Here is a 25,485-nt window from a genome sequence, read left to right on the forward strand (position 1 = left end):
GTCTTTTGGTTTTAGTTCAGGCTATTGGGATTCAGAGACTGTGTCTTTCTTAGGTAACTTGATTACATTTCTTGGTTGGGTTCCCAACCCTTTTGGAAACAGCTCCATAGAACAAAACCGGTCATAAGCAGGCATAGAGTATTTACATCAAATAATGCTTCTGAATAGAAGTTATGCCATAAAATAGCTGTTTCCTAATTCTCCACAGATTACAGTAAGAGAAGGAATAACAGCATTTTTCCTAGTATGTGAGGCCAGCGTGTCCGGGTCAATAGAATCAAGATGTGAAGCTTCTTGCTCTGACTCAGCTGTCCTTTCCTATTGAGCACAGCAATCCAGTTTGTGATTCAATTTCCGTTCAAGAAGTGACCAAGTACAAATTGGTGTACAAACCCTCCTGAATGGGAAGACCTTAGGGAGCAAAAGTTGCAAATGTCACTTGACAGCAGTTTATACCTTGCTATCAACATCTCATACCCAAATGCCATTCCGTGCTGTCCCAGAAAAGCATAAAGCTGGTCAGTTAATATTAATTCCTTCATGACATTTCTTTTGAAGAACAACTATCTTATTTAATTATATTTCTTTCCTAGTTGGGTGAACTTCAGTCAGTCAGATCTTAAAATATTTGGGACTGTTCTTATTTTAGCCTCTTCTCTGCATAAATAAACTGTCAAGCTAAAATTTCAAGACAGGCTTGAAGAGTCAAAATTTTAATTTATTTCATGCTAGCTGCCATTCCCTAAAAGACATTGACATTTCCCTATTTTAAATATGTCCGTTCACATTCTGGATTTTTGAGTGGGTTTATGGTACAGTTCTCTGTTACATTTTGATTGTAGCATATATATAGTCATTAATTATGTTCTATATGTAATGAATGTAGATGATACGATGCATGTAACATACACGTAGCCACCTGGAACAGAAATGACATAATATGTTTCCTACAAATGACTTGCCCTTTTGTGGAATTTTTAATTGTTACACAGTTTGTACTTTCTGTACAGATCAGTTTCTCATTCCTGTGTGAATGCTGTTCACAAATAACATCTTTTATAGGCTTTTGGTCATGCAATAATGTATGTTTGTCTGTAAGAATGTAGATGTACAGACAAACTAAGTAGAACTTACAATTCCCTCCACCAGTCCTGCTATGATCCATAATCTTGTAACAGATATGAGGTAGCCATGACAGCTATGTGCATCATCTACAGAAATAAGTATTGTACCTATCTATTTGTGTATCTTAAAGTAGAATTTCACTTGCAGAGGTGAATAACCATATGCAGGTTTTTTTTAAAATAACGAGAATCTTTTAGACTTCTACCCATTAATTCTTCCCTAGTCAACTTGTTGGCTACACATTTATCTGTGCTACACTCTTATTAACCTACAAAGATTTTCCTTGAGGATACGTACCAGAGGATGGTAGAGTTTTCCAGATACTTCCTGAATAGATAGATTATTGTAGTTGTAACAGCCTGTTTAACAATTACCTTCCCAGGAACAATATGCAAATGTGAGACATGAATTAGAAAAGGGTTTAACTAGGTTTTTGCTATGGCACATAGCAGTCTGACTGCTCTCCAGAATGTCACAGGTCCAGAAAATAGTCTGTTAAATATAAAAGTGATCGTTCATCTGTTACTCACTTACCCTCTGTTTCCAGACTGCAGCTGATGAAGTTCCATGATACAGTTCCTGATCTGATGACAGGAATAGGGGTGAAATATTTGCACGGAAAGAGGTTTTATTTTGGAAATATCAAATATGTCTTTGGTATCCTTTGATCTGCCTTTTGAGAGTAAAATTATATGCAAGTTAATTAGTACTAATATTGTTAATACTTCTGTAGCAGTGAGTAGCTATTTCCATACCATGGCCATATTATTGAGAACAGCCCTGCGGAGAAGGACTTGGGGGTATTTGTGGATGAAAAGCTGGACATGACCCAGCAATGTGCACTCGCAGCCCAGAAAGCCAACTGTATGCTGGGCTGCATAAAAAGAAGTGTGACCAGCAGGTCGGGAGAGGTGATTCTGCCCCTCTACTCCACTCAGGTGAGACCCCACCTGGAGTAGTGTCCAGCTCTGGAGTCCTCAGCACAAGAAAGACATGGACCTGTTGAGGCAGGACCAGAGGAGGATCACAAAGGTGTTCAGAGGGCTGGAACACCTCTCCTATGAAGAAAGGCTAAGAGGTGGGGTTGTTTAGCCTGGAGAAGAGAAAACTCCAGGGACACCTTACAGCAGCATTTCAATACTTAAAGGGGGCTTATAAGAAAGATGGGGACAGACTTTTTAGTATGCTCTGTTGTGATAGGACAAGGGGTAATGGTTTTAAAGTAAGAGAAGGTAGATTCAGACTAGATATAAGGAAGAAATTTTTTACAATGAGTGTGGTGAAACACTGGAACAGGTTGCCCAGAGAGGTGGTAGATGTCCCATCACTGGAAACATTCAAGGTCAGGTTGGACGGGGCTCTGAGCAACCTGATCTAGCTGAAAATGTCCCTGCTCATTGCAGGGGGGTGGGACTGGATGACCTTTAAAGGTCTCTTCCAACCCAAACTCTTCTACGATTCTATGATTATTAACAAAAGCATAATGACAATAGTCACTACTCCATCTTCCTTCAATTCATTGTCCAATTAGCACAAAGATTATTCATTTACTTACATGTGAGCAACTAGCATTTGTTCCTAAAATGGGGGAAATATGACATAGAAACAAAGAGTTTCTTCTACCAGTGCGAGCAGAAGGGGCTAGATTCTTACCACACAAGGGCTCTTTACCCCGTTCTGGTAGCTGGGATTATCACAATCTCAGGAGATAAAGTACATTTCTGCAGTATGTATACTAACATAAATGCTCTTTACACTGCCAGAAAAGTTCAAGCATAATTAGGCATCAAGTCCTATATTTATTATACTAGGTTAGAAAAGTTTACATCTATTCCCATGAAGAGGCCATTGTCTTATTATTTAGTCGTAAACAAAATGCTCTTTTGAGATGCTAATCCATGATGTTTGCAGAGTTAGGTAAGTAACCATGGATACAGGATGCTTTGAAGACTTCAAGGAATTGGGAACACACTGCTAAATGTGTCTCGGTGGTGTTAGTCACTGATAATTAGTTCTGCCTTTTCTTTGCCGACTTTTGAGAGAAGGGATCTTGGTAATTAGTTATGTGCAATGTATGTGGTTAATATGAAGATATGAGACTAAGACTCTTTTAATAATTTTTAGGAAAGACGGATCAAAAGAGCCAATAGTGGAAATGAGAACAGAGGATGAAAGAATTACTAATCATGAAGATGGGAGTCCAGTAAATGAGCCAAATGAGACAACTCCCCTTACAGAACCGGAGTAAGTAGCCTGACATTCCCCACAGTTTCACACAAGCTCTTCCTGGCTGTGAGGATGGACTGGGGCTTCCTTCGCTCTGGGAGGGAGATACACAGCATCACCAGAATGGTGTGTTGTGACAATGCAATGTACAAGTGTGATTTTATTTTTTTTTTTACAGTAATTGATCTAAATCATGGTACCCCACAAACAACAACTGAGGTTATGACTAGACATTTTCTCTTCTTTCTGTGACCCAGAGTACAACCACATCTAAGCATTATTCAGCCTTTGGATGGCAATACCGCGATAGCGGCAATCCTGCAGCATATCTTTACACCACCACCTGTTTGGAGGTTAGAGAGTATCTGGGGGAATTTTCTGGCCCGCCCTGATGCCCTGACTGCTGAGGAGCTCCTCCTGTGTTCTTGGTGAAAACAGACCTTGTGTCAGGGTGGGGAGGTGCAGGCAGTCCTGCCCTGCCCTCCCCAGCCCACTGGTCCCCCCTGCCCAGGAACCAGGAGCCCCATATCAGCTCCAGCCTTATCAGCAGCCCGTGCCCAGCCCTGGCCCCAATGGGACATGGACCCACATGCTGCTGCTGCCCCCAGCTCTGCCTGCTGCATTCAGGGGTTGGAGGGTGAGGGCGAGGCTCTGCCTGCACTCTCTGGCTCTCAGCTGCACCAGAGCTTGCCCCTGGTGCTCCTCTGTCGCTCCTGGCTAACCTTCAAACCTGCGGGGAACCACAGCCGGCAGAGGCAGGCCACAGCCCTGCCACCTTCTTTCTCAGCCCCGGCACCTGCAGACACCTCACCCCCACAGTCCTCCCGACCCTGCAGTGGTAGCTGAGCAGGAGTAGGAGGATTTTTTTCTTGGGTGCAGCTGATCTTTGCCACTTACCCAGCAGTTATCAACCACCCTGCAGGAATAATCTCCTGACTCTCAGGAATAGCCTTAGATTGTCACACACACATCCCCACACGCACCCTGTATGTAGTGCAGAATGATCCCATGCTCCAGAAACCCATGTCCCCACAGCGTGGTCCCTTCCTGCTTTCATTCACATAACTGAGAGCTTAGCTCAGTATTTAAGTCCACGTGGTGTAATTGGATTAATAGCACTGAAGGGCAGCCATTTTGCTGAGTTCCCTCCTGCCCCCTTCCCATCCCTGCAAGCTGCTCTCAGCACAGAAACTGCAGCAGTTCTCACCCGGGCTTGCAGGCTCTGGTGGCCTCCTGAGTCACAGGGACCAGCCCTGGTCTCAGGGATCCTGGATGCTGGTGGTCAGGTCCTCTCCTCCCTTTTGTGTGGCAGCCCCTGGAACAGATTAAACTGGGTAGAATGGCTGGTGTTTGTACCTGAATAGCACTTTTCAAAATTTGTGTGGAGGGTAGAGTAACATTTGTGATGGGGCACAAGCAAGCTGGTATTTTGCTAAGCTTACTATTACAAAGAGAGCTTCTGATATGCTTTCTTTTTTTAATTCTGAAAATTTAGTTTGAAGAGAAATTATTATTTCAACAAAAGTGATGACAGTGCCATTCCTTCTATTGAGAGCCCACCTAGTGGTGTTAAAAGACATGAACTGATTGCTCAAGAGTTTCATTTCTGAGCCTCAAAAGTTGATTTGAAATTATTAAAGAAAGCTCCAAGTTTCTTTGGCTTGAGCCCAAAGCTTTTCATGTGTTGTGAAGGTCTCCTACCTCATGAGATCTTAAAGCTGTCAGAGCTATGAAGACGCTTCTGTAGTAAATACAGAAACTCACCTGTTGATTATTTGATGGTATCACAGTTGTTTTTTAAAAGGAGAGGATGTTCTTATAAAACAGACTTTTTATCTTTCTGAAAATACAACAAAATTGCCTTCCTTGTGATTATCTAGATCTGCAAAAGCCAGAACCTTTAATAAGAAAAAAGCTTGTGTTATTGGCTGTCATTGGCATTTGTAGTAAATGGGGGCGGGGGGGGGGGCGGGTATTAAGTAACTGCACATTAAGCTATATACTTCTTTAAAGAACCTGTACCTGAAGACTTCAAACTTGTGTTAATTAAATAATTATGGAATTTGTTGAATGACTAGTGATATGTTTGCTCTTCATATTAGGGTTTATAATGAGGGGCACTGTAGAGAACCCAGAGTTATCTAAGGAGTCAGGGGAATGTAGTTGTAAACATTGTACAAGTCCGGCAGGCTTTGGATATGTTAGTGGGTAAGGCAGCAGGGCCACATTTTTTCATGCTTCAGGACTATTTGTAACACCAGATCTTGCAAATACAAATGGCATTCATCTACCAAGGGACATGATACCAAGAAAGATTAAGTTCCATTTTTTCCTGCTTGTCCCAGTCATTAGAACAGCTGACAGGAGTGAAATATGAGAGTTAAAATAAAAAATGTTTTATTATCTTAGGGGACGGGGAAAGAATCAGTCACTGGTGGCATGAAAAAATAACTAAATCATAGGAACAACTGATAAGGAGTTTGATGGGTATTATGTCCTTGGGAGAATAGGACTGCTAAGAGATATTAATAATTATGACAGTTTCCTTCTTGGTAATTTCTTCTTCCACAACCAATGGCAAAAGGCAGCAGTCCAAGGTACAGCTGGACAGAGGTCGGCTAAAGATTTGGGACCTTGTCACTTAGGAAACCAAAGAGGAATAGAGCATCATGCAATCAGGACATCTGAAGGGACACTGGTATAGGGGAACATGGAAAGAACTTCTCCTCAGACACAGGTCATAACCGATGAAACAGAAACAACATAAAGTACGGGTGAGACACCACTAAAGGAAAGGAGGACGCAGTAGGGTAGAACTAAGTCTCTCAGTAGGAATAACACAAAACCACATTGTCAATAACAGGTGCTATCAGCCAGAAAGGCACATGCTGAGCAGGGTGAGGATGACCAGTTGGGGATCTTGGAGGGAAGAGCTTCGTTTGCAGGAAGGAAAAGTTTCAAGGACATTCCAGGCAGGCAATGTTCATACAAGGTGGGATTCATTCTGACTAATTACGGGTGTCTTAAAGGTATACAAGATAAGCCTTCAGTTTACATTAGATGAAATATTTTGAATAATTAGTTTAATTATTTTGAATAATACCAAATTATACTCAGAACTTTAAATGCAATTTAAATGCATTTGTGGGAAATAATTAATAAAGACATGACTTCCTTTTACAGTAATAGAGTATTTTCATTATCTTCCTTAGCATATTATTTGGCAATCTACATTTTGACTCAGATGATTCTTGTGAAAACCAAGTTTGAGATCCATGCATGACAGATGAGCACAAAGCACTTTTACCTGCAAGTCAACAAGTTTTAATAATGCTGGCAGGAAATCAATTTAAGCTGTGCATTTCATGTTACATTTCTGTAATATAATTAAAATACCACATGCAATGTGGTACTATAATTACATTCCTAGTCTGACATTATTGTGTTTCTCTTAAGTTTTTCTTAGTATTAATGAAGCTGGGTGAATTCCAGTATCAAAATGGCTAGGAGCCATTTTCCTATAAAATAGGAAAGTAAATATTCTAGTCAAAATTTTGTATGAGTAATATCAGCAGGCTATTGCAGTTAGGCCACATGCAGCGCTAGAGGAAGTCAATATTATTAATGATTGATAACAGCCAGCATCTGATTAAAGCAAAAGAACCTTTTAAAGTTCTCTAGTCTTTTTTTTTTTTCTTCAAAAAAGCTTTTATTATAAAATACTGTAAGATTTGAAAGGATTGGTCTGCCCAGCTGAAAAATATAAAATTATTTCAAACAGATGTAGCTAAAGAAAAATCAGGTGTAGGAAAATTGGTTTAATTAGAACATTTAAACCTGATTTAGTTAATTAAAAGAGGAAAATGATGGAATCTGTTAATAGAGATTAAATATGAATTAATATTTGGATCAAATGGAGAGGAAAATTCCAAAATAAAAAAGTGTTGTAAGAGTCAAAAAGGATAATGTCTAATGATAACTGAACTGATAACTTCACATCATATCCAAAAAAACTCTCAAGTTTTTAAAGACAGTAAGGTCAAAGAATGGTGGATAGACTTTTTGATGAGGAAAATTTGTAAAACATTTTATTTGTTTTTCATTCTTTTTCTTTTCCCCTTGCTTGCATTGAAAGCAAGGCTACTTTTATCCCACTGTTTGCATGAGCATGGATTTCAGTAATATCTAGTATCCTTCAACAGGGTTTTAGCAAATCTTCCTATTTCAAATAATTTCAAATTATTTGTAACAAGTTCTTAATTCACTTCCCCAAAACCAATTTATTTAAATTTCCACACAGTGTATTCTGTCAGTTGCCCAGTGTTTACTCTGACTAAATATATCCTCCCTTTCAGCACCATCTTTTGAGAAATTACTCTGCCTTTATATAAAACTAGATTAAATGAGGTCTTTTGTTTAATAGCAGTTTAAGTGCTTTGCATTATCAGGCCTTTAACACAGGTGCCTACTTACCTAAAATGCATCTCATGAGCCATGCTTCCTCTGCCCCAGTGTTTTATCCTCTTCTAAAAATAGATTTGTGTCAATTCTGCTGTTTCCATTCTTTCAGGCGTCCTGTTGTGGGCTGAAGTCTGTTTCCTTTGCGTGTGCCATGTGAAACAGACAATTAGTGGAGAACTCCCTCTGTGCTCAAAGCCAGACAGCTGATATGTTTCCCACATATTTTATTGTAATAGAACAAGTTAGTCTCCTCTTTGATTTCTCTCAGACTTAGGTTGTGCTTGTTGTTGAACCTCTAGATAAACAGCATCTTTCTTAATTCGTTTCAGACAGACTAAATTTCATAAGACTGAGAATTTAGGTATTGCTTTGTTTGATTTGTTGTTATTAAACACTGTTATTACAAGACATTCCTAAGGGATACCCCAGACAGGTTTTGAACAGTATATTGCTCTTCGGGACATCAAAGCAATCACAGTGGAAATTTACTGAAACATTTAACAGTTATTATGAATAATAAAGGCATACACATACTATTCCCTAGTTAAAAAACAGAAAGCAAACCCAAACTGGAATCATGATTAACAGATATTATGCCCAGGAGGCATTATTATAGGAACATCTGAGTAAACCATACATATTTTTGACAGCTATATTTTTTGACAGCTAACTACTGGCAGTAGGGAATCAATGTTTTTCAAGACCTTTTTGAATGAAATCAGTGTTTTGTCGTTCCTGTAAAGTAAGGGTGGGGCCTCTTTTGCCATTGGAATTAAGGATTATAAAACTCTTCAGTGTTTTCTCTAAATTAGTCTTAAAAGAGCTATGTTATTAATGCAGCTAGATTGTGTGATCTGGCAAAAATAAATTGTAGAAGTTTCTAAATAATAAAATAACTTCCATTACCTTCTTGTGCTATAAGAATTTCTTTCCTTTACCTATGTCTTGGCATAACCTCCTGTGATAGATGTCCTCTTTCGTATACAATTGAATTTACATTTAGAAACAGGCATAAAAAAAGAGTATAATCTAGATTCAGCCGAAGGCTTGACTGTAAGTGTTTCATGGTATCCTAGGGAACACATACCTCTGTACTGTCTTGGCTGAAGTTGTTTGGCATTCTATTGTTTCTTTTGTCTTATTGAAGAAACTGCATTTTGGACAGCAGCAATGATCTTATGTGCCATTTAGCTTTTACTGGCTTTATAGAAATGGAAAGAGTTAATATCAATTTCTCTAAAAGCAAAGAACCTCAGTGCTCATAATAAAATAGTTATACATTATTTTCAAAAAATTATGTTTTTAGAAACACCATGAACTGTATAAGCAATACATATGTTGTAAACTTAAATTCCAGATTATGTGTTATTTATGTGTTACCATGATTCCTCTTTTCTTCTGACAGGAAGCTGCCACTAAAGGACGAAAATGGGAAAGAAGCTTTAAATCCAGAAACCATAGAAATCAAAGTTGCTAATGACATCATCCAGTCAAAAGAAGATGATAGCAAAGCATAATAAGATAAACTACAGCTGTCTGGATAATGCATTTGGATTAAGTAACCCTGTGACCAAAACTTTACAGCTGACCTTAATTCCTTGGGAAACTTAAGCTTGGAATAGTTAGTACATGTGTACATATGATGAAACAGTTTCTGTCTACAGTTCCTTTCTATTTTTTTGTTAATGGTTTTAGTATGTAGTTTTGCTGACACCAAGTCCCATGGTATAAATTTGAAAAATCTGCAGAATAAGAACTGTAATTTATTATATGACAAAGTATGTCTATTTAGAAGACTAGTTACAAAGCACCCCTAAACACAAACAACACATCAGGTCTCTCCAGATCTTACAGTGCAAGCTACATACATAAAGTGCCATATACTGCTGTATTTGTTTCCATTTATAATGAAGCAAAAGTTTAGGTTGCCTTTAAAAAAAAGAAAACCAGTCTCAGTATAATGTTTAAGACCTTAGTACTGGCAGACACTCAGTAGTCATTCCAGCTGTGCTTATCACTTGAAGCAAACAAAAAAAAGACACTCTTCAATATAGAGCCAGCTCCACCAGCAGTTTCACCTTAGTTCTTCAGTAAAATAAAAAGATAACCACAATGTACAGATTTAAATTGGCTAAATAATTTGTAGCAGTATATTGGCCTCGTCCTAACTACATGAGTGTGACTCTGAAAGGCTCCAGGATTTTCAGTGCTTCAGGTTTTCTGTACTAAAGTTTTGGAGGTTGCATGTGAACTAAAATGCAGCAAAGGTGTGAAAAGAAAACTCTTTTTTGATCATAATCTTGGCTTCAAGCAAAACCTTACAATAAACACAAACTCACATTATTTGTCCCAAAATATTTATACATATACAGTATTCATTCTTTTAGTGCTAATCATTTAGTCGAGGGTTAAAACTGCATTTTAGTGTAGTAGATACATTTTGTCCCCAAATCAGTACATGAAATATTAAAAGTTGGCCTTATTAAAGTAGCACTTGTTCCTTTATGATTTCAAACACTTTGTCTTAACAAAAAAACCCATAAGAACAGATGGAAAGGAAGACTTTGGCTAAGCAGTTAGGAACAGTTTTAAATTATTAATAGTATCTTGTATTAGACCAAATACATTTTTTTCCTGTCAAGCATTCCTTAAGATAATCCTTTTTATTATCTGGTTAACATGTTCCACTGAAATTTGACTGATTTAATTGATGCAAAATTAATTGCTATTTATTATGATTGATTTAATGGTGCCACTAACTGGAGCAATATATTTTTTTTCCATTCCAGCAGTGTATCCACACCTACCAATCTCTTCAAAGTCTTGCTTTGGAAGAAGTAGATAAACTATATAGAAAACTAGACTGAAAAATTCTACTTGTCAGGAGTAAATTGTAAAGTACCTTGTGGATTTTCCACATCTAGTCATACCTGAGGTTTAAGCATAGCTTTACTCAGCAAATTACGTCCTTTCCACGCTATAACTGAATTTTGCTCATATTTGAAGTCCTTATACTTCCCAGTTTCCCACAGAATTTCATCAACCCTTAGCCGATATTTTGTGGTCATGGCAAAGTTGTTGAATTCTGTGTAGTAAAGCTGAAAGTGAAATGTGAAAGAGTATCCTTAAATTTGAGGAAAATGGCAGGTTAACCTGCTTGTTAACCCAAGCTTTAGCGCATTTGAGGCAGCTGAGGAGGTTATATTTAATTCATAGATCTTCCTTATTTTTCAAAACCAAGTCATTTTATGGGTTTTCTTACAACTTTTCCTCACTTTGGGAAATACCTACAGTGAACCAAGTAGTTGAGGACATACCAGTGGTGTGGCTAGGATAAGAGGCCAAGTTCCTACAAAACCAGTACCAAAGTGAAAAGAATGGGTAAGAGGAGATAGCAATGTGGGATGAAAGTTGTGAAAGAGAATAATTTAAAACTGCTGCAAATAAGTTTCTTTAAGTGCTAAGGCACTGCTTCTGGGTGAAGGGAAGATGAAGATATTCCTTTATGACCTCTCACTGTTGCTTCCACATACTGAGCAGACAGTACTACCAAATAGCTGCTTGTCTATTAAATTTCTGTCCTGTTTCTTTCTAAGTACACAGTGAGCAGGACTGCCATTAAAAGAACCAGTTGTCTTATTTATATATATATATGAACATATGTTCTTTCTACAAAGTATGTATTTGCAGCTGGGCTTCCTCCCTCTATCAAAATGTAAGGAAGGGACCTGGAAAATTCCAGCAGTTGAAAGTAACATGGTTGGTGTGGCTTGAACATCTGCAACCCACATCATCTCATGCAGTATTTTTACCAGGATAAGGATGAAGGTAGGAAACATCCTTTTCTCTTCTACCTGCCATCACAAAGTTAGGTGGTGCCATGCATATTCACATAAGTCAAGCTTCGCTAGGCAAATGGTGCTTTTTCTGAAGCCAGCATGATCATTTGCACAACAAGGTTCCTATACAATGTGGGCATAGCTAACAGTGTTCAGGCTCAACTGTAGATGCATTTCAAATTTTAGTACTTCTTATTGAGACTTACACAAAACACCTTCATGGCCTAACAGCTATATATTGGGGTTTTTGATTCTGGTTTTTGGTGGTTGTGGTTTGTTGGGGTTTTTTTCCTAATATGGCCTCTAATTACAATGTAAAGGGATTAAAGAATTTAAGAAGTCTTCTTAGCACATTTATTATTAATACACCTGTGTTACTCTTTACAAGTAAAATACCCTGCAAAATTATTTCAATATTGGAAGCAAAAAACATTTTCCACTATATTGGATTACAAATCAAAAGCTATTTCCAGGAGTATTTTCTTCCTGCTGTTAAGGCTCTTGCCAGTTGGGCTATGTGAGGGCTGAGAATTAAACAGTTCTGAATTACTGATGGACTGTTCCAAGCATACCTTTTGGTCTGTGGATTAATAGGTTCTCTCTTGTGCTTTGACTGCTGTGCAGGAGAAAGCCAAACTATAACTATGAAAGAATGCTTAAAAACACTGATATTTGCAAATATTTCCAAATGAGGGACAGCACATAGTAATTTGTAAGATATGTGTAGAACTGGAATAACATCATTTCTTTATTTTCTTTTCCTATTCTAGACTAAAAAGAAAAAAAACAGGTATCTGTATAAATGTCACTTTTACTTTCTAAAAGTAATTTTAAGTGTTAGTAAGAAATGTCAGAAGAGTTGACAAAATATAACTATTTATAAAAGTAATCTGAATTGTTATGCTAACATACTCCAGGGATGAGGGTGGGAGGGAGCCACTGAAATTATTAATGATACAGAATGTGGCAGTGACAATCTCTATTCAACAAAAAATAAGGAGTAAAATTAAGTAAAATGACTTAGAGCTTCTTGTTATTATTTTTTTTTAGTAGACCTGAATTCTGGTTTGCCACAATCGTAACAAAAGTTTTAATTAATGTTTTACAATTTAGTATACAAATGTACTCTGGAGAGTTTTTTCTGGTTTTGTTTATTTGTCTTTTTCAACTTCTAAGATTTTTTTGTGGTTGCAGAAATATTTACTATTCTGGTGATGCTAATGCCTAATGTGACAAAGATTAATTTATTTAGGCCTCAGTCTTGCAAGAAATTTTGTGTGGCTGAACCCACCCCTCATATGGCACCCCACTGACCTCAGTGGGGTCCATGTGAGCAGGAGGACAGATGTACTTTCATAGGTGAGCTTGCAGGATTGGGCCTACTTTCTATCTCTTCGTAGATATATACAATGTAGTTACACAGTGACAGTCATCTATAAAGGCTGTTTGACAACAGTCACTGGTATAGTAAATTCCACCTGCTGTCTTCAGCCTCTGCATTGATGTTCATCCAAAAAAGTGGCTTTCTTTTTATGATGGTAATTACTTTGATTATTTATTTAAGTGCCAATCATCAAAGTGTAGTATAATAATCATGCCATTTTTCTGTTTCCTAGACTGGATAATGGAAATGTATTTGTGCCTTTTGATAGCATGCCACTCTGCTTTATTAAAGAAAAATCTTCAATAATTTGTCTACAAAGCCTGTTTAAAATATTTGAAAGCTTTACCATGACATACTTTTTCTGCTCAAATATGCTAAAATACTCATATAAAGTAAACTGGAGATAGTATTCTCAAGTCACGTAAATATTTTAAACACAAAATTTGCAAAACTCTATTGAGATCACAATTCTAGTGAGGGTCATCATGGGTATATTACTGCTGAAAAGATTCAAGTAGATGAAGCACATGGCGGGTGTGTACGGGTGTTTTGACCAATTTATCAAGTTGAAGAGTCAGATAGAAAGTCTCCTTAGTTCTATTTAGGTACTTAGACCTAAACCATTAAAATCTTTTCTCAAATCTGAAGGGTGATGTGTAGCATCTTCCCACCATTTTACCTCTGGAGTAAAACTGGAGTGAATATTTGTTTCACAGTCATTTGTGGCCTCACCATCTCTGTGTAAGCTGTCATAGGAATTAATATCTTTGTAGAGTAATTGTTGTGTCTGTTGGGTGACATTCACTCCTGATTAAAGGGCCTCCAAAAAGACCATTTACTGGAAAAGCTCAAGACCCCTATTATGAATTGATCTATGGAGGGGTGCTGAGAGCACTGCAAGAAGGGCCACAGTGGAACCTAGGACTCACTGGACTTTAAGACACAAACTGACTTCAGTGGGGCCTGAATTTCATCTATCCATCTCAGCGAGGCTCTGCATGTACTCAGCTGATCGAGTCGCTTTTGTGAATCGGAGTTCTAGGTGTAAGTGGAACTTAACTTAAATGTCCTGCCAGGCTCCTGCTAACGCTTTGCACAGAGGAGGTTTTCCTATCAGGAGTTTGTACTGATCAGGAAACATTGATAAAAATATCTGATCACAGTTTTATCCCATACATTACTATATGCCCATAAATAAAAGAAATGAAACATCACTCTAAATAATTCATTGTGATTGCGATACTATTTAGGTGAAGATGAAAACACTGTAAGAAGTAATGTTTCTTCTTAAATCCCTTTGTTTAACTTCAGATACTTGTGCTGATCAATGCAAAGCTACTATGGTTAAATAAATCTTTTTTAAAAAGGCTCCATCCACTTTTCAGATTTTTTCATATCATCTCCTGGAGTACTCAATCCACTTGACAGCAGTTCTGTAGTGGTGGAGGGAAACCACTCACTAAGTTTTAAGTGATCTTCAGTATTTCCACTGCGCATAGAAATGCGTTCTTATATAATTTTATTTGAACCTGAGCTAAAAAGAAGCCATTCTATTACAAATTTTGGCTTTGGATCAGGCTCTGAGAAATCACAGTTAATCAGTCTATCTTTCCTCTTAACAGGCATTGTAAGCCTCATGATGTTTGACTTTCAAACTTGAATATTGGCCATTTTTAGCCCAGAGGAATGAAATAAATATTTATTGCCAAATTTGTATTGGCAGCTTTTAAGTCGCAGGTGAGATCGGGAGCGGGCGAGATGACCAGATGCTGTGCCGACAGAATTCAGGAAAGCCACTACTGGAGAGAACAGATGCCAAAGAGTGAGCTGAGAGAGGGCTCGCATACTTGGAGCATCTCTTGCCTCTCATTAGCAGTGACAAGGGAAATGGGGAGCTACTGAAACAAGAGAGGCTGCTGGAGGGCATTGCCAAAAGGCAGGGTACTGCAGGCAGTGAAAACCAGAGGAGGGGGAACATTAACCCTGCTGTATCCTTTAATGCTACCGTGTAAGTAGGCTACATTTTAAAACCTAAAATACAGGGTTAGGGGAAGGGAAAACAAACCCTCAGAGTCTCTATAGATCAAATATAGTGACAAATATATAAAGCAGTCAGACCCCCAGGAAGATAATTTCGTTGCTCATGGTGTAGATTTCTCACTAAGAATTTTGAACTACTTAGACAAGGTTTAAAAAAAAAAATAGCTTTCCTGCTACAATGAGCACTCAGTATGTATTTGTATGCTGTGTACAGTATAAGCTAAAGCATACCATATATTGTTTTTGTTATTCCACACGTCAACAGCCCACTTGCGATATATACCAGCTGAATTATATATTGATAAGTTAGCTACCACTGGAGCTAGTTTGTTTATTGTTTAAAAATCTTATGTCCCTATGAAATGCTGTGTATATATATATATCTCTATACTGTAAAAAGAAGTAATATCACAGATGCTGGTTTTGTATTTATGAAAGACATTGAAAGTATGGCTTAAAGTAAATCAATTATTTGTCACTCTTCACCATTTGTATATTAATAGTAAAGATACTTTTACTTTAATGAAGTGTTGTAGTTACATTTATTTTTGCTAAGTGTCTTTCTGTCAAGATGTCTGATTCATTAGGAGTCTTATTGCCAAAAAGAAACATATAAATTATTTTTCCCCCATTATACAAGTACTGAATAATGCTCAAGCAGCCCTGCAATTTATTATTCTCTTTGCTGTCAAAACACATCAGTGCTATTAAAAACTGCTATTGTAGCATCCTGAGTCTCCAGCTGAGCTTGAGGCCCGTTATGATCAGCCCTCTAAATGTTAGTGTTGAAAGATAATCTTTTTTTCCAAAGAATACGAGTGCAATATTCTAAAGGTATTTAGTATATGCCAACAAAAGATATTATGAGCAGAAGCTAACTTGTATTGCTAAACTTTGAGCCTTCCAAAAGTCTTGTAACTGTGTTAGCACCACCAGGAACTGGTGATAACAGGTCAGGCACAGTCTGCAATTAAATGGGCTTTTACTGCAGTGCTGGTTTGTATTCCACTAAGATGGAGGATGGGCAAAGCACACCCCAGACAATACAGCTGAGCCACTTTCCTGAAATGGCAGAGGAACATCTATAACCTCTGTTTTACCACCAACAAAATGAAGCCTCCTAAGAGACTGAATTCCTGTGGAAACTTGCTAGAATGTGTATTCGTGCCTAAGCATCAGCTTTCTGAGTGCCACCTAAGCTCTAACAAACCACACCAACCAAAGAAGGGAGGAGCTGTACATAGGAAAAAAATAATGTTTCAACCAACAAAGTCTTCAGAGCTGTATCTTCTTCCTTCCACAGTTCCTTAAGCTCTGACCCTGCAGCCATTTTAGGCATGTGCTTCGCTAAAAGTCAGTGGCAGCATCAAGAATTAGCAAAAAGGTCTCCTTGTATTGAAAAACTGAGCCTGAGGGAACTGGTTCAGTGTTCTGTTAACATCAGTGCACCACTGAAAGTTTTTCATATAGTCATGTCCCTTGGTCAGAAAAAGCCAGACTTCATCAAATGATGCATAAATTTAGTTCAGGTATCTCAAGTGTCAATCGGTTTAGTGCGCTGGCCGCAAGACAGGTCCCCCTTTAATTTACAGGTGAGCAGTAAATACAACTATTGCAAATTACTGATAAAGCAAAGATAATGTATGATATCTTCAGAAACAGATTTAGCTTTTTAAAATTCATCCTTGCCACTATATATCATGCTTTGTTGTATTTCAGACATGTTACTCAAAATACAAGAAAAATTATTTAGAAGTATATTCAGGTACCTTGATAAGGACAATATATTTACCCATATCATTGCTAAATTAGACACAGGTAACACTGTACCAAAAAAATAAACAAAATGGAAAAAATATGTCACTTATACTTTGCATTCTTGGCAAAAGATAACTATCTTTCTCATTTGAGCCCTAGCAGATCCTGATAAACTATATTTGTAAGCTCGTTCCTATGTGGAATATGCTTATATTTGGAGATAAGGTTAAAACTTCGTTGGTGATTTATTAAACACTTACTAAAAAAAATAAGTCTAAATTGAGTGTAGTGTCATACTTAAATTTCTGTAAAAAACCTTTACTTCGCAAAAAGATGAACCTATCTTTCAGTCACATTGAACAAAGCAATGAAACATACCCACAGTTGGTACCAATATAAAGCATTGTCAATGGTATTGCTGAAAAAGCAGAATGAACCACATCTGGCAGCAGGGTGATCAGGTCAGACAATGAATTTCTAGAATTCATTCAGGCACTCTGATGAACAAAAAAGTTTTGAATTAAAAAGAAAAGCTTTTTCCACTAAGCAAATGCCATCTTTTAGGACTAAACTAGTGAGGAAGAAATCACATCTTACTATTTTCAAATTTAAAAAGAAGTTTCATTGTCTTAGTCTATGACATGATGAACAAATTTTACTTTGGCACTTATTTTTATCACTGAGGGGGAAAAGAGTAATCATTTACTTGTATTTGAAGGGCTAAATCATCTTTAACCACAAAAAATAGGAAGGTGCTATGTAATGCTATGACACTTTCCAAAGCAATAAAAAAAAAAACCTGTGATTTTTTTTTTTAAAGAATTGCTTTCAAATGGATTTGTGAATTACAGATATCTTTAAAAATAAAAAAATTTGGAGAATGTAATGACTCCTTGCACATAGTATACTGCAAGTTTGACAGGGTGCTTGCAACAAAATTCGAACTACTATGTCATAAGTAGGGCAGAATGAAAGTAGTGATGTATGTTAGAGGTTTCCTATGCAAAGCTTTTCATTATAGACATGTTTTTTCATGACACCATTCCCTAATGGGACACAAGTGTTAATTGTTGCACTGGAGTAATAGTTCTGCCCTTCTTGGTATTCATGACATGCCCAGCTGCAGTGTTTTGTTCCGTCCTCTCTGTAAAGTATATATTCAGTAGAAAGTAGTATCTTTTGAAAAATTAAAGGCATTTACTCTGTAAAATACGATTGTTGCTGCTGTGAGTAAAGGAAAACAAATAAACACCACTTGCATAATTTGGTGATACAATACACAACTATAATATCACTGCCATGTACACTGTCACTTGTATTCTTCACCAAGGCAATATAAACTCCTTAAACTGAAACAATCTATGGCCATCTGAAGGATCCATGTTTTTGTCTTACACTGAAGGATGGGGACCTGAAGATCCTGAATATGTGACCAAGGAAAACGTTTGACTCCAGCATCAGTCCAGGATTTCTGAAGATACCACTCTCTATCTGCTGGATACGGGCATGAGAGAGAAGCAGTAATGTAGATGCATAAAAGTAATTGAAGCCCCACTACTGATTACTGATGAATTTACTGCTAACTCCACTAAGTAAAAAAAAAAAACCAAAAAAACACCAAAGCCACTAAAAGTTAGTATTCAGTTTCTCTGATGCTGCTGAAAGATAGCCAGTCAAGGTGCCATGAGGGCTGGCAGCTCCCTGGTACCAGGGCACTGGGGGACCCATGTGGGGTCTGGGATGCTTTGGCAGCGAGGGTCTCTCCCACCACCGCCAGCCCAGGAGCAGGGCAGCCAGGGGGGCAGCTGGGGCAGCCCCAGTCCCAGCGAGCCCATAGGGGTGATGCAGGGCCAAAGTCAAGCCAGGAGGTCAGGATCAACCTGTTCAGTTGAGATGGGGACAGGCCTAGCTAAAGTGCTGCTGGGGCAGAGGCTGCCGGCACCAGGAGCCTGATATGGGGTCCTGGGTTGTGGGCAGGGTGGGGGGAGCTGCAGGGGTGGGCAGGGACAGTCAGGGCTTCCCAGACCTGGAGAGTGAGAGAGAAAATTCACAGAGAGATAAGTTTATGTATTCTCAGGCTTAGCTTAAAGGTTTAGAAGTTAAAAAAAAAAAATGGTTTTGGAGATGGGAATTGGGTAAGTGCACATTGCCAATGTGTTAAAGCAATAAGATCTTGATCATTCAAGTAATTCAGGTTAAGCATGTTTCTCAGCTGAGAAAAGTACAGTGCTACAAGTAGATTAATTGTACTCTTTGCAGATTGATTTTGTTGTATTTTGTATGAGATCCTTGGGAGATAAGCTCCTTGTAGTCCGTAATTTGTCTTAAGTGGGAGAGCAGAAGACTGACAGAGAGAAAGGCTGAACACTGAATTAGGGGTCAGAGGATCCAATTTCCATTTTGGGTGCCTGTTGCTTAGATTGAGCAAATCAATTGCCAAGAGAGAGTGATGTTTCTTTTCCTCTCCTTGTCTATTTTGTGCTAAAGATTTATGGACCCATTTATCTTACTGATTTCGGTGAGGCTACTCACAATAAATATAAGAACAAGAATAAACTGTTTGCAAGATTTAAACCCTAGATTAAAAGTGGGTTTTGTTGGGTCTTGTGGCAGAGGAATCTTTTTGCTGCTGCTTCATGAAGTGTTAGTACACTTGTGTTTTAATGTGTCAGAGCATTCAGTTCTTGCAATACAAATATTACTGATCACACATTTAGTACTCGAATTGTTACCACTCTCTGAGCATGAGGGCAATAGCTAAATCCTGGGCAGAGGATGCGTTCTCTGTATGATGTCCGAGTGGCAAGCTGGACAAAGCAGACCTATTACCAATAATCATGATATCGTTAACTTTACCACAAAGAATTCTGAATTCTTTATCAAATTATGAGAAACTGAATGTCTGTGCTTAGCATGAAAAACTTTTGCTGTCTTGACAGATTATGCTGTCTGTGGAGACATACTGCTCTGAAGTGCTGTCAGTTACTGCTATGTGAAAGGTCAACCATGAATTAGCTTATTGTTCAGAAAATTGAGACAATTTCTTCCCTATGCCAGACCACCCAAATTTCCCTAGAAATACTTAAGTAACATAACAGACAACAAAGGAAACACTAACTTAGTAGCAGTATTTCCTAAAACATATTTTTGAGAACATCCTTAACTATCTGTAACTGCAGAATCAACCTCTTCTAGGATTTTTTTTTCTTACTAGGCATTTTTGAGGGCAGCAGTATAGCTTCAAAGGGGTTAAACAAATGCAGGTGTGACTATTTTGCAAATGGCTGGTGCTTTCAACTTTGCTCTTTCCCAGAGGTAAGTATGTTTAGGTGTTGTTATAGCTTTCTCTTGCTTCTAAGAAAAGGAGTTATTGGTAGAGGAATTGTAACAGGCAAGCTTTTTGTTAAACAACAAGCTTTGTTGTTTCGTTACTGTAGCTTGTATTGCTGGAGTATATAAAAGCCCTGAGCAGGCTGAGGTGGTGTGGAAACAGAATTACAGTCACAAAAAGTCAAGAGTCAAAAAAGAGAAAGCAGAGGAGGGGGAGGAGGGAAAGCTGACATGATAAATCAATAAGAAATCTGTACTGGGGACAAGAATTAGGGGTTTAATAATTTTTAATCACATTTTATTCTGAAGAGGAGTGGGAAGAGTGAGGGAATTAGCAGAAGGACTTTGGTAAAATAGTGTAGAATTAGGCAAAAGATGTATTAGAAGGTTAGTGAGAGAAATAAGAAAAAAAGACAGTGGGAAAAGTTTAAGTGAAACCCAAAAAAGAAATTTGCTGGCAGAAAATAGGGATTTTTTTAAACAATGAAAAGCAAGTGATAGAGAGAGAAAGATCTATCATGCTGAGGTAGAGAAGAGTGAAATGTTAGATGGATACCATAGGAAAACTTGTTGTGCTGCAGTGTTGTGGGGAGTGGGCAGATGTCTGTGTAAATAATTATTTTTGGAGGGTGTATAGACTTCCTGATCTGATACTTTTCACTGATAACCCCAGTTAGTGACTAGGAGTTTACCCTAATTCTTCATAACTTTCTGGATATATTTTGTCACTCTATTCCTAATTTTGAGTGGGAATGGGAGGCTTTCATACAGTGGCTGTATTTCCTGTTTAGCTGTTATGGTCTTCCTGAGTGTGTACATTGATGTTAGCTGTCTCAAATTCTCAGTGAAGTCCTGGTCTTGCCTTACCTTGGCATGTTGGTGAAAAATGATGGACCTGCAGTGTGATTTATTAGAAACAGATTTCAGAAAAGAAGCAGAGGAGGGTAAACCCTGTTTCTCACCTTTTCCATTCTTCAGCCTTGATTAACGGTGAAGCCACGGAAAGGTATAATTGATGAATTGTACTAAACCAAGCTGTTCTTTGTGGAGTTCTTTGGTTTGGGTGGGTTTTTTGCTTACATGTTTCTGGTTTTGTTTGTTTTGGTTTTCCCAAATATTCCTTCGGGACTATGACCTGCATATTGTGGGCCTATTCTTATAGTACTGAATACAAAACTGTCACTGAAACATTTTCTTTTTTCTGCAAGCAAGTAATTTCCTTCCTCTTAGGCTCTATTTCACTAATTTTAATGACAACCATGTAGCATCTAGGTGTGCTGCAAAGCCCTGCCTGAGGTGGAATTTTTGCAGAGTTCAGATAAATTATAGTCCCTGCATCTTGTCTTTTTATAGACTTTTTTAGACTAGCCTTAGAGGTGGGTTAAGCTCAATTTATGTAATTGGATGTTTTTTCCACTATGGAAGTTTTCCTCTGTCAAACTTGAATTGTAAAGAAGACAAACACAAGAAGCATACTGCTTCTTCTTTCTTCCTCTCTTTGTGCACAGGCCCTTTCTTGGGGCCTTGGACCATTCATGGACCTATTAATTCATGACCTGATTGCATGACTTCCAGTTCTTACCATACTTGTGGTTGTAACAGCTTGTCATGGTTTAACCCCAGCCAGCAACTAAGCACCACCCAGCTGCTTGCTCGCTCCCCCCCACAGTGGGGTGTGGGAGAGAATTGGAAGGGCAAGAGTGCAAAAACTTGTGGGCTGTGATAAAGACAGTTTAATAGGTAAAGCAAAAGCCACACATGCAAGCAAAACAAAACAAGGAATTCATTCACCACTTCCCATCAGCAGGCAGTTGTTCAGCCATATCCAGGAAAGCAGGGCTCCATCACATGTAATGGTTACTTGGGAAGACAAACACCATCACTCCGAATGTGCCCCCTTTCCTCCTTCTTCCCCCAGCTTTATATGCTGAGCATGACGTCGTATGGTCTGGAAAATCCCTTTGGTCAGTTGGGGTGAGCTGTCCCAGCTGTGCCCCCGCCCACCTCCTTGTGCACCCCCAGCCTACTTGCTGGTGGGGTTGGGTGAGAAGCAGAAAAGGCCTTGACTCTGTGTAACCACTGCTCAGCAGTAATGAAAACATCCGTGCGTTCTCAACACTGTTTTCAGCACAAATCCCAAACATATCCCCATACCAGCTAGTATTAAGGAAGTTAACTCTATCTCAGCCAAAACCAGCACACAGCTCCATGGTTTCAACTTCAAAAATGTGTCAGACAGACAGGTCATGTTTGAAGTTGTATGTTCTACTTTGGTCATTTAGCTGAGCAAGTAGGCAGATCATAGCAACATGCTGGACAACAGTGTATGCATCACTAGATTTTGGAGGTACATGGGTTTTTCTTAGCACCTGCTGCCTCAGACAGGTGTGCCCTCTTAGTCTGGTGGACTGGGAGAGGACATGATGGTGGGCTGCCAGGCTTTGTAAATTTTTACTCAATTTGAATTTTTATGGAAGCAGTTTAAGACTACAATAAGTGTATATACATGTTGTTTAAGGGTACGGGCACAGTGACTCGCAATGGTAAGGTAGGTGAAGAGTCTCTCATACCCCTCTATTGGCAATTAATTTTGGCTGGGTGCAACTGTATAGCACTTAGCAGTGATCATGCAAGCTAGCGGAGCGCTATTTTGAGTTTCTCTAATAATATGGATTAGGCCTCTAGTACACAGTGGGCTACTACTGTGATTGCAGGAAGCCATAATAAAGGGGTTAAAGGATTTAATTTGACTTACCATTTCTATTGGAACAAACTTATCTATTGGAATAGGGTTGATTTATTTTTAAAGTGATTTCTATTTACTTGATTCTTGCTAGACCTGCTTACAGATGACCATGTAATACACGTGTCTTAAAAATCTCTTTACTACAGTAAAATAACAGGTCCCTATTTAAAAAAATGGTTAATTTGTGGACCTTTGATTATTTGTACACTTTCTTTTGTTAACCCTCACTCATATCACTTCAAGTGAGTTCAAATCAGGCTGTGATTTTCTAGAAGCAAAATGGACTGTGAATATTTCCCAATATCCTGAAAGCATTCCAGTAGGTAACACTGTTAAGATAGTAATGAAAGTTGCTGCCTCCCCTGTAGCCAAGGGTGTTTAGAAAAAATCCAGTGTATTTAGTAATACAAAATACTCTCTAAAAATTAGTTCCAACTCACATCATTAAAATTAATTTCTGTCCTGTATCTTCTTTACAACCAAATTGATCACTGTTAATTTGTCTCTTACTAGGAGTCTGTGAACAAGAGATTGTCAAACATGCTAATCAGGACTATATTAGAGTATAGCAGAAACTTGCAATGACAGTTACAGTCTCTTCTCCTTACTACCTTTGTGCCACTGCACTAGTACACAAGCTGCCATCACATCATGCTGCATTTAGAAATGCAAGGAATGATAATTGCCTTTAAAAGAAATTTTTGCTTGTCAGTGAAGATATACCATATATCTGGATTTCATAGGTCATTTTGGTTAAGCTTAAAATATAATAGCAGTATAATTTAATGTTTTATTAGATTTAAGTTGGGACGGATGTAGACTACTTAACACATAGCCTCTAGGCACAGCTTCTCTTCTGTATTTTTATGTTCCACTACATGTTACTCTGTCATAGTATAAAAAGACAGCATTTTCCCAAAGCAAAGGTTTTCAGCTTGTTAGATACAGGCAGATAGATACGAATTGTTTGTTTTAGGTTTTTTTCATAACAGTTTAATTTCTTCAGTGAGAAAAATTTGTATTCGCACATAAATTAAGATAGATTCATCACTTGCTACAAAATATTTCAGAAATAAACATCATAATTGCTTCCTTTCATCACAATATTTTACCAGTTTGACTTCTTTTGCCAGCCAACCTCCTCACACCACCCAGAACTGCCAAAACATCTGAGATGATAATACACATTCAATTACAGTATTATAAAGATGAACCATCTGTGCTAAGTTTTCCAGTGTTGCATGAGAATGAAAATAGGAATATGCAAAATCCCAGATAGGTTGTTGTAAGTCCCAACATGATATAAGTGAATTGAGTTGTCAGTCCCTAGCACTGTTAAATAGCCATCACAGATTTTACCACCTACAATTAAAACCAAAATTAGAAAGACTATGTCAGATATGCTGTGGAATCCGCTGACAGCGAAGAGAAGTAAATTGCTTCAGTGCATTCAACGACTAGTAGTAATTTTATCAAAGCTTTGCTTTTCTAATGGAACCAAATTCAATCCACATTTAAGGAGTCTGGAAGTAGGCTTTCTTTCTGTTATGCCTTGCTCCACAGGCATGAAAGCATAATGGACACTGTTCACTATTAATACTTATTCATCATACGTATTTTCTCTTATGTCTTGCACTTAACTTCAGTAGAACTGTCTTTATACTGGTATAACCCATTCCTTATATTGCAATCTCTCTGAGGTTCCTCTTGCACTGATAGGAACAAGGCTGTGTGCAGAAGATGAAGTGCTGTATGCCCCACACTTGGTGCTTTATATTCATTGATGGCTTATAAATAGGTCTACCTCTCACACTGCAGCTCTTGCCTAGGATTTTTATGTACATATATTTTGAGCTAGATGTGCTATATTTGCTAAGCTAAAATAAATGCACTAGTATGCAAGAGTTAACAGTTTGCTAATTTAAACCCATTTAGTTTTTTTAATGGTCACAAGAATGATTTTTACCTTTTGTTAAAGATAATTAACATCTTCCACTTGTACAGCAGCATGGGGGGCTGAATAGAGGGAGAAGAAAAGTTTTCACTGCCTAGTTAGTTATTATCCTAATGACATTCCCAATGACTTAAACAGAAATGTGGTGTATACAAAATGTTAGCTAGAGATACAAACCAATTTCTGTTACATGCGTACTGTGTTATGTAAAAAATGGAGCAGGAAAAAAATGGAGCAGGAAAGCAGAAGGAAAAGCTGGATAGTAAGCTGCTGGAAAGAGAGTTGTTCCATAAGAAAGAAGTTTTGGGGTTTTTGGTTTTCTTTCTTTCTTTTTCCAGTCAGAAAATAAATTCTTCTGTGATACAACATTAACCCATGTCAGGGTCTGTTCACTTGATGTGTGTGATTTCCCAAGTTAGCGAAGAGAGGATGATGAGATGCCACTGCCATTAGATCCATCCCTCTTTGTATGGATGAGGACTCTAGACACAAAGTGGGGGTGTCCCAGCTGCTCTCACTGGGTTTAGTTGGGAGCACAGCCGACCATCTCTAGCTATGTCTGAATCCATTGGCTACAAGGTAATCAACAGGAATTCCCTCTCTTCTCACCCATTTCTTCAAC

General features: G+C 38.1%; 1 protein-coding gene across 1 annotated transcript in view; it reads left to right on the forward strand.

Moving 5' to 3' along the window:
• NCAM2 (neural cell adhesion molecule 2) overlaps positions 1–15,598 on the forward strand; it is a 338,699-nt gene extending 323,101 nt beyond the window's left edge. The window contains exons 17-18 of the mRNA XM_030021121.2: positions 3,250–3,369; positions 9,218–15,598. Coding sequence (XP_029876981.1) covers positions 3,250–3,369; positions 9,218–9,329 — 232 coding nt within the window. The 3' untranslated portion in view covers positions 9,330–15,598. The remainder of the gene's footprint in view (positions 1–3,249; positions 3,370–9,217) is intronic.
• Positions 15,599–25,485: the final 9,887 nt, after the last annotated feature.

The sequence above is a fragment of the Aquila chrysaetos genome, chromosome 7 (assembly GCF_900496995.4).
Source record: "Aquila chrysaetos chrysaetos chromosome 7, bAquChr1.4, whole genome shotgun sequence".
Taxonomy (NCBI): Eukaryota; Metazoa; Chordata; class Aves; order Accipitriformes; family Accipitridae; genus Aquila; species Aquila chrysaetos.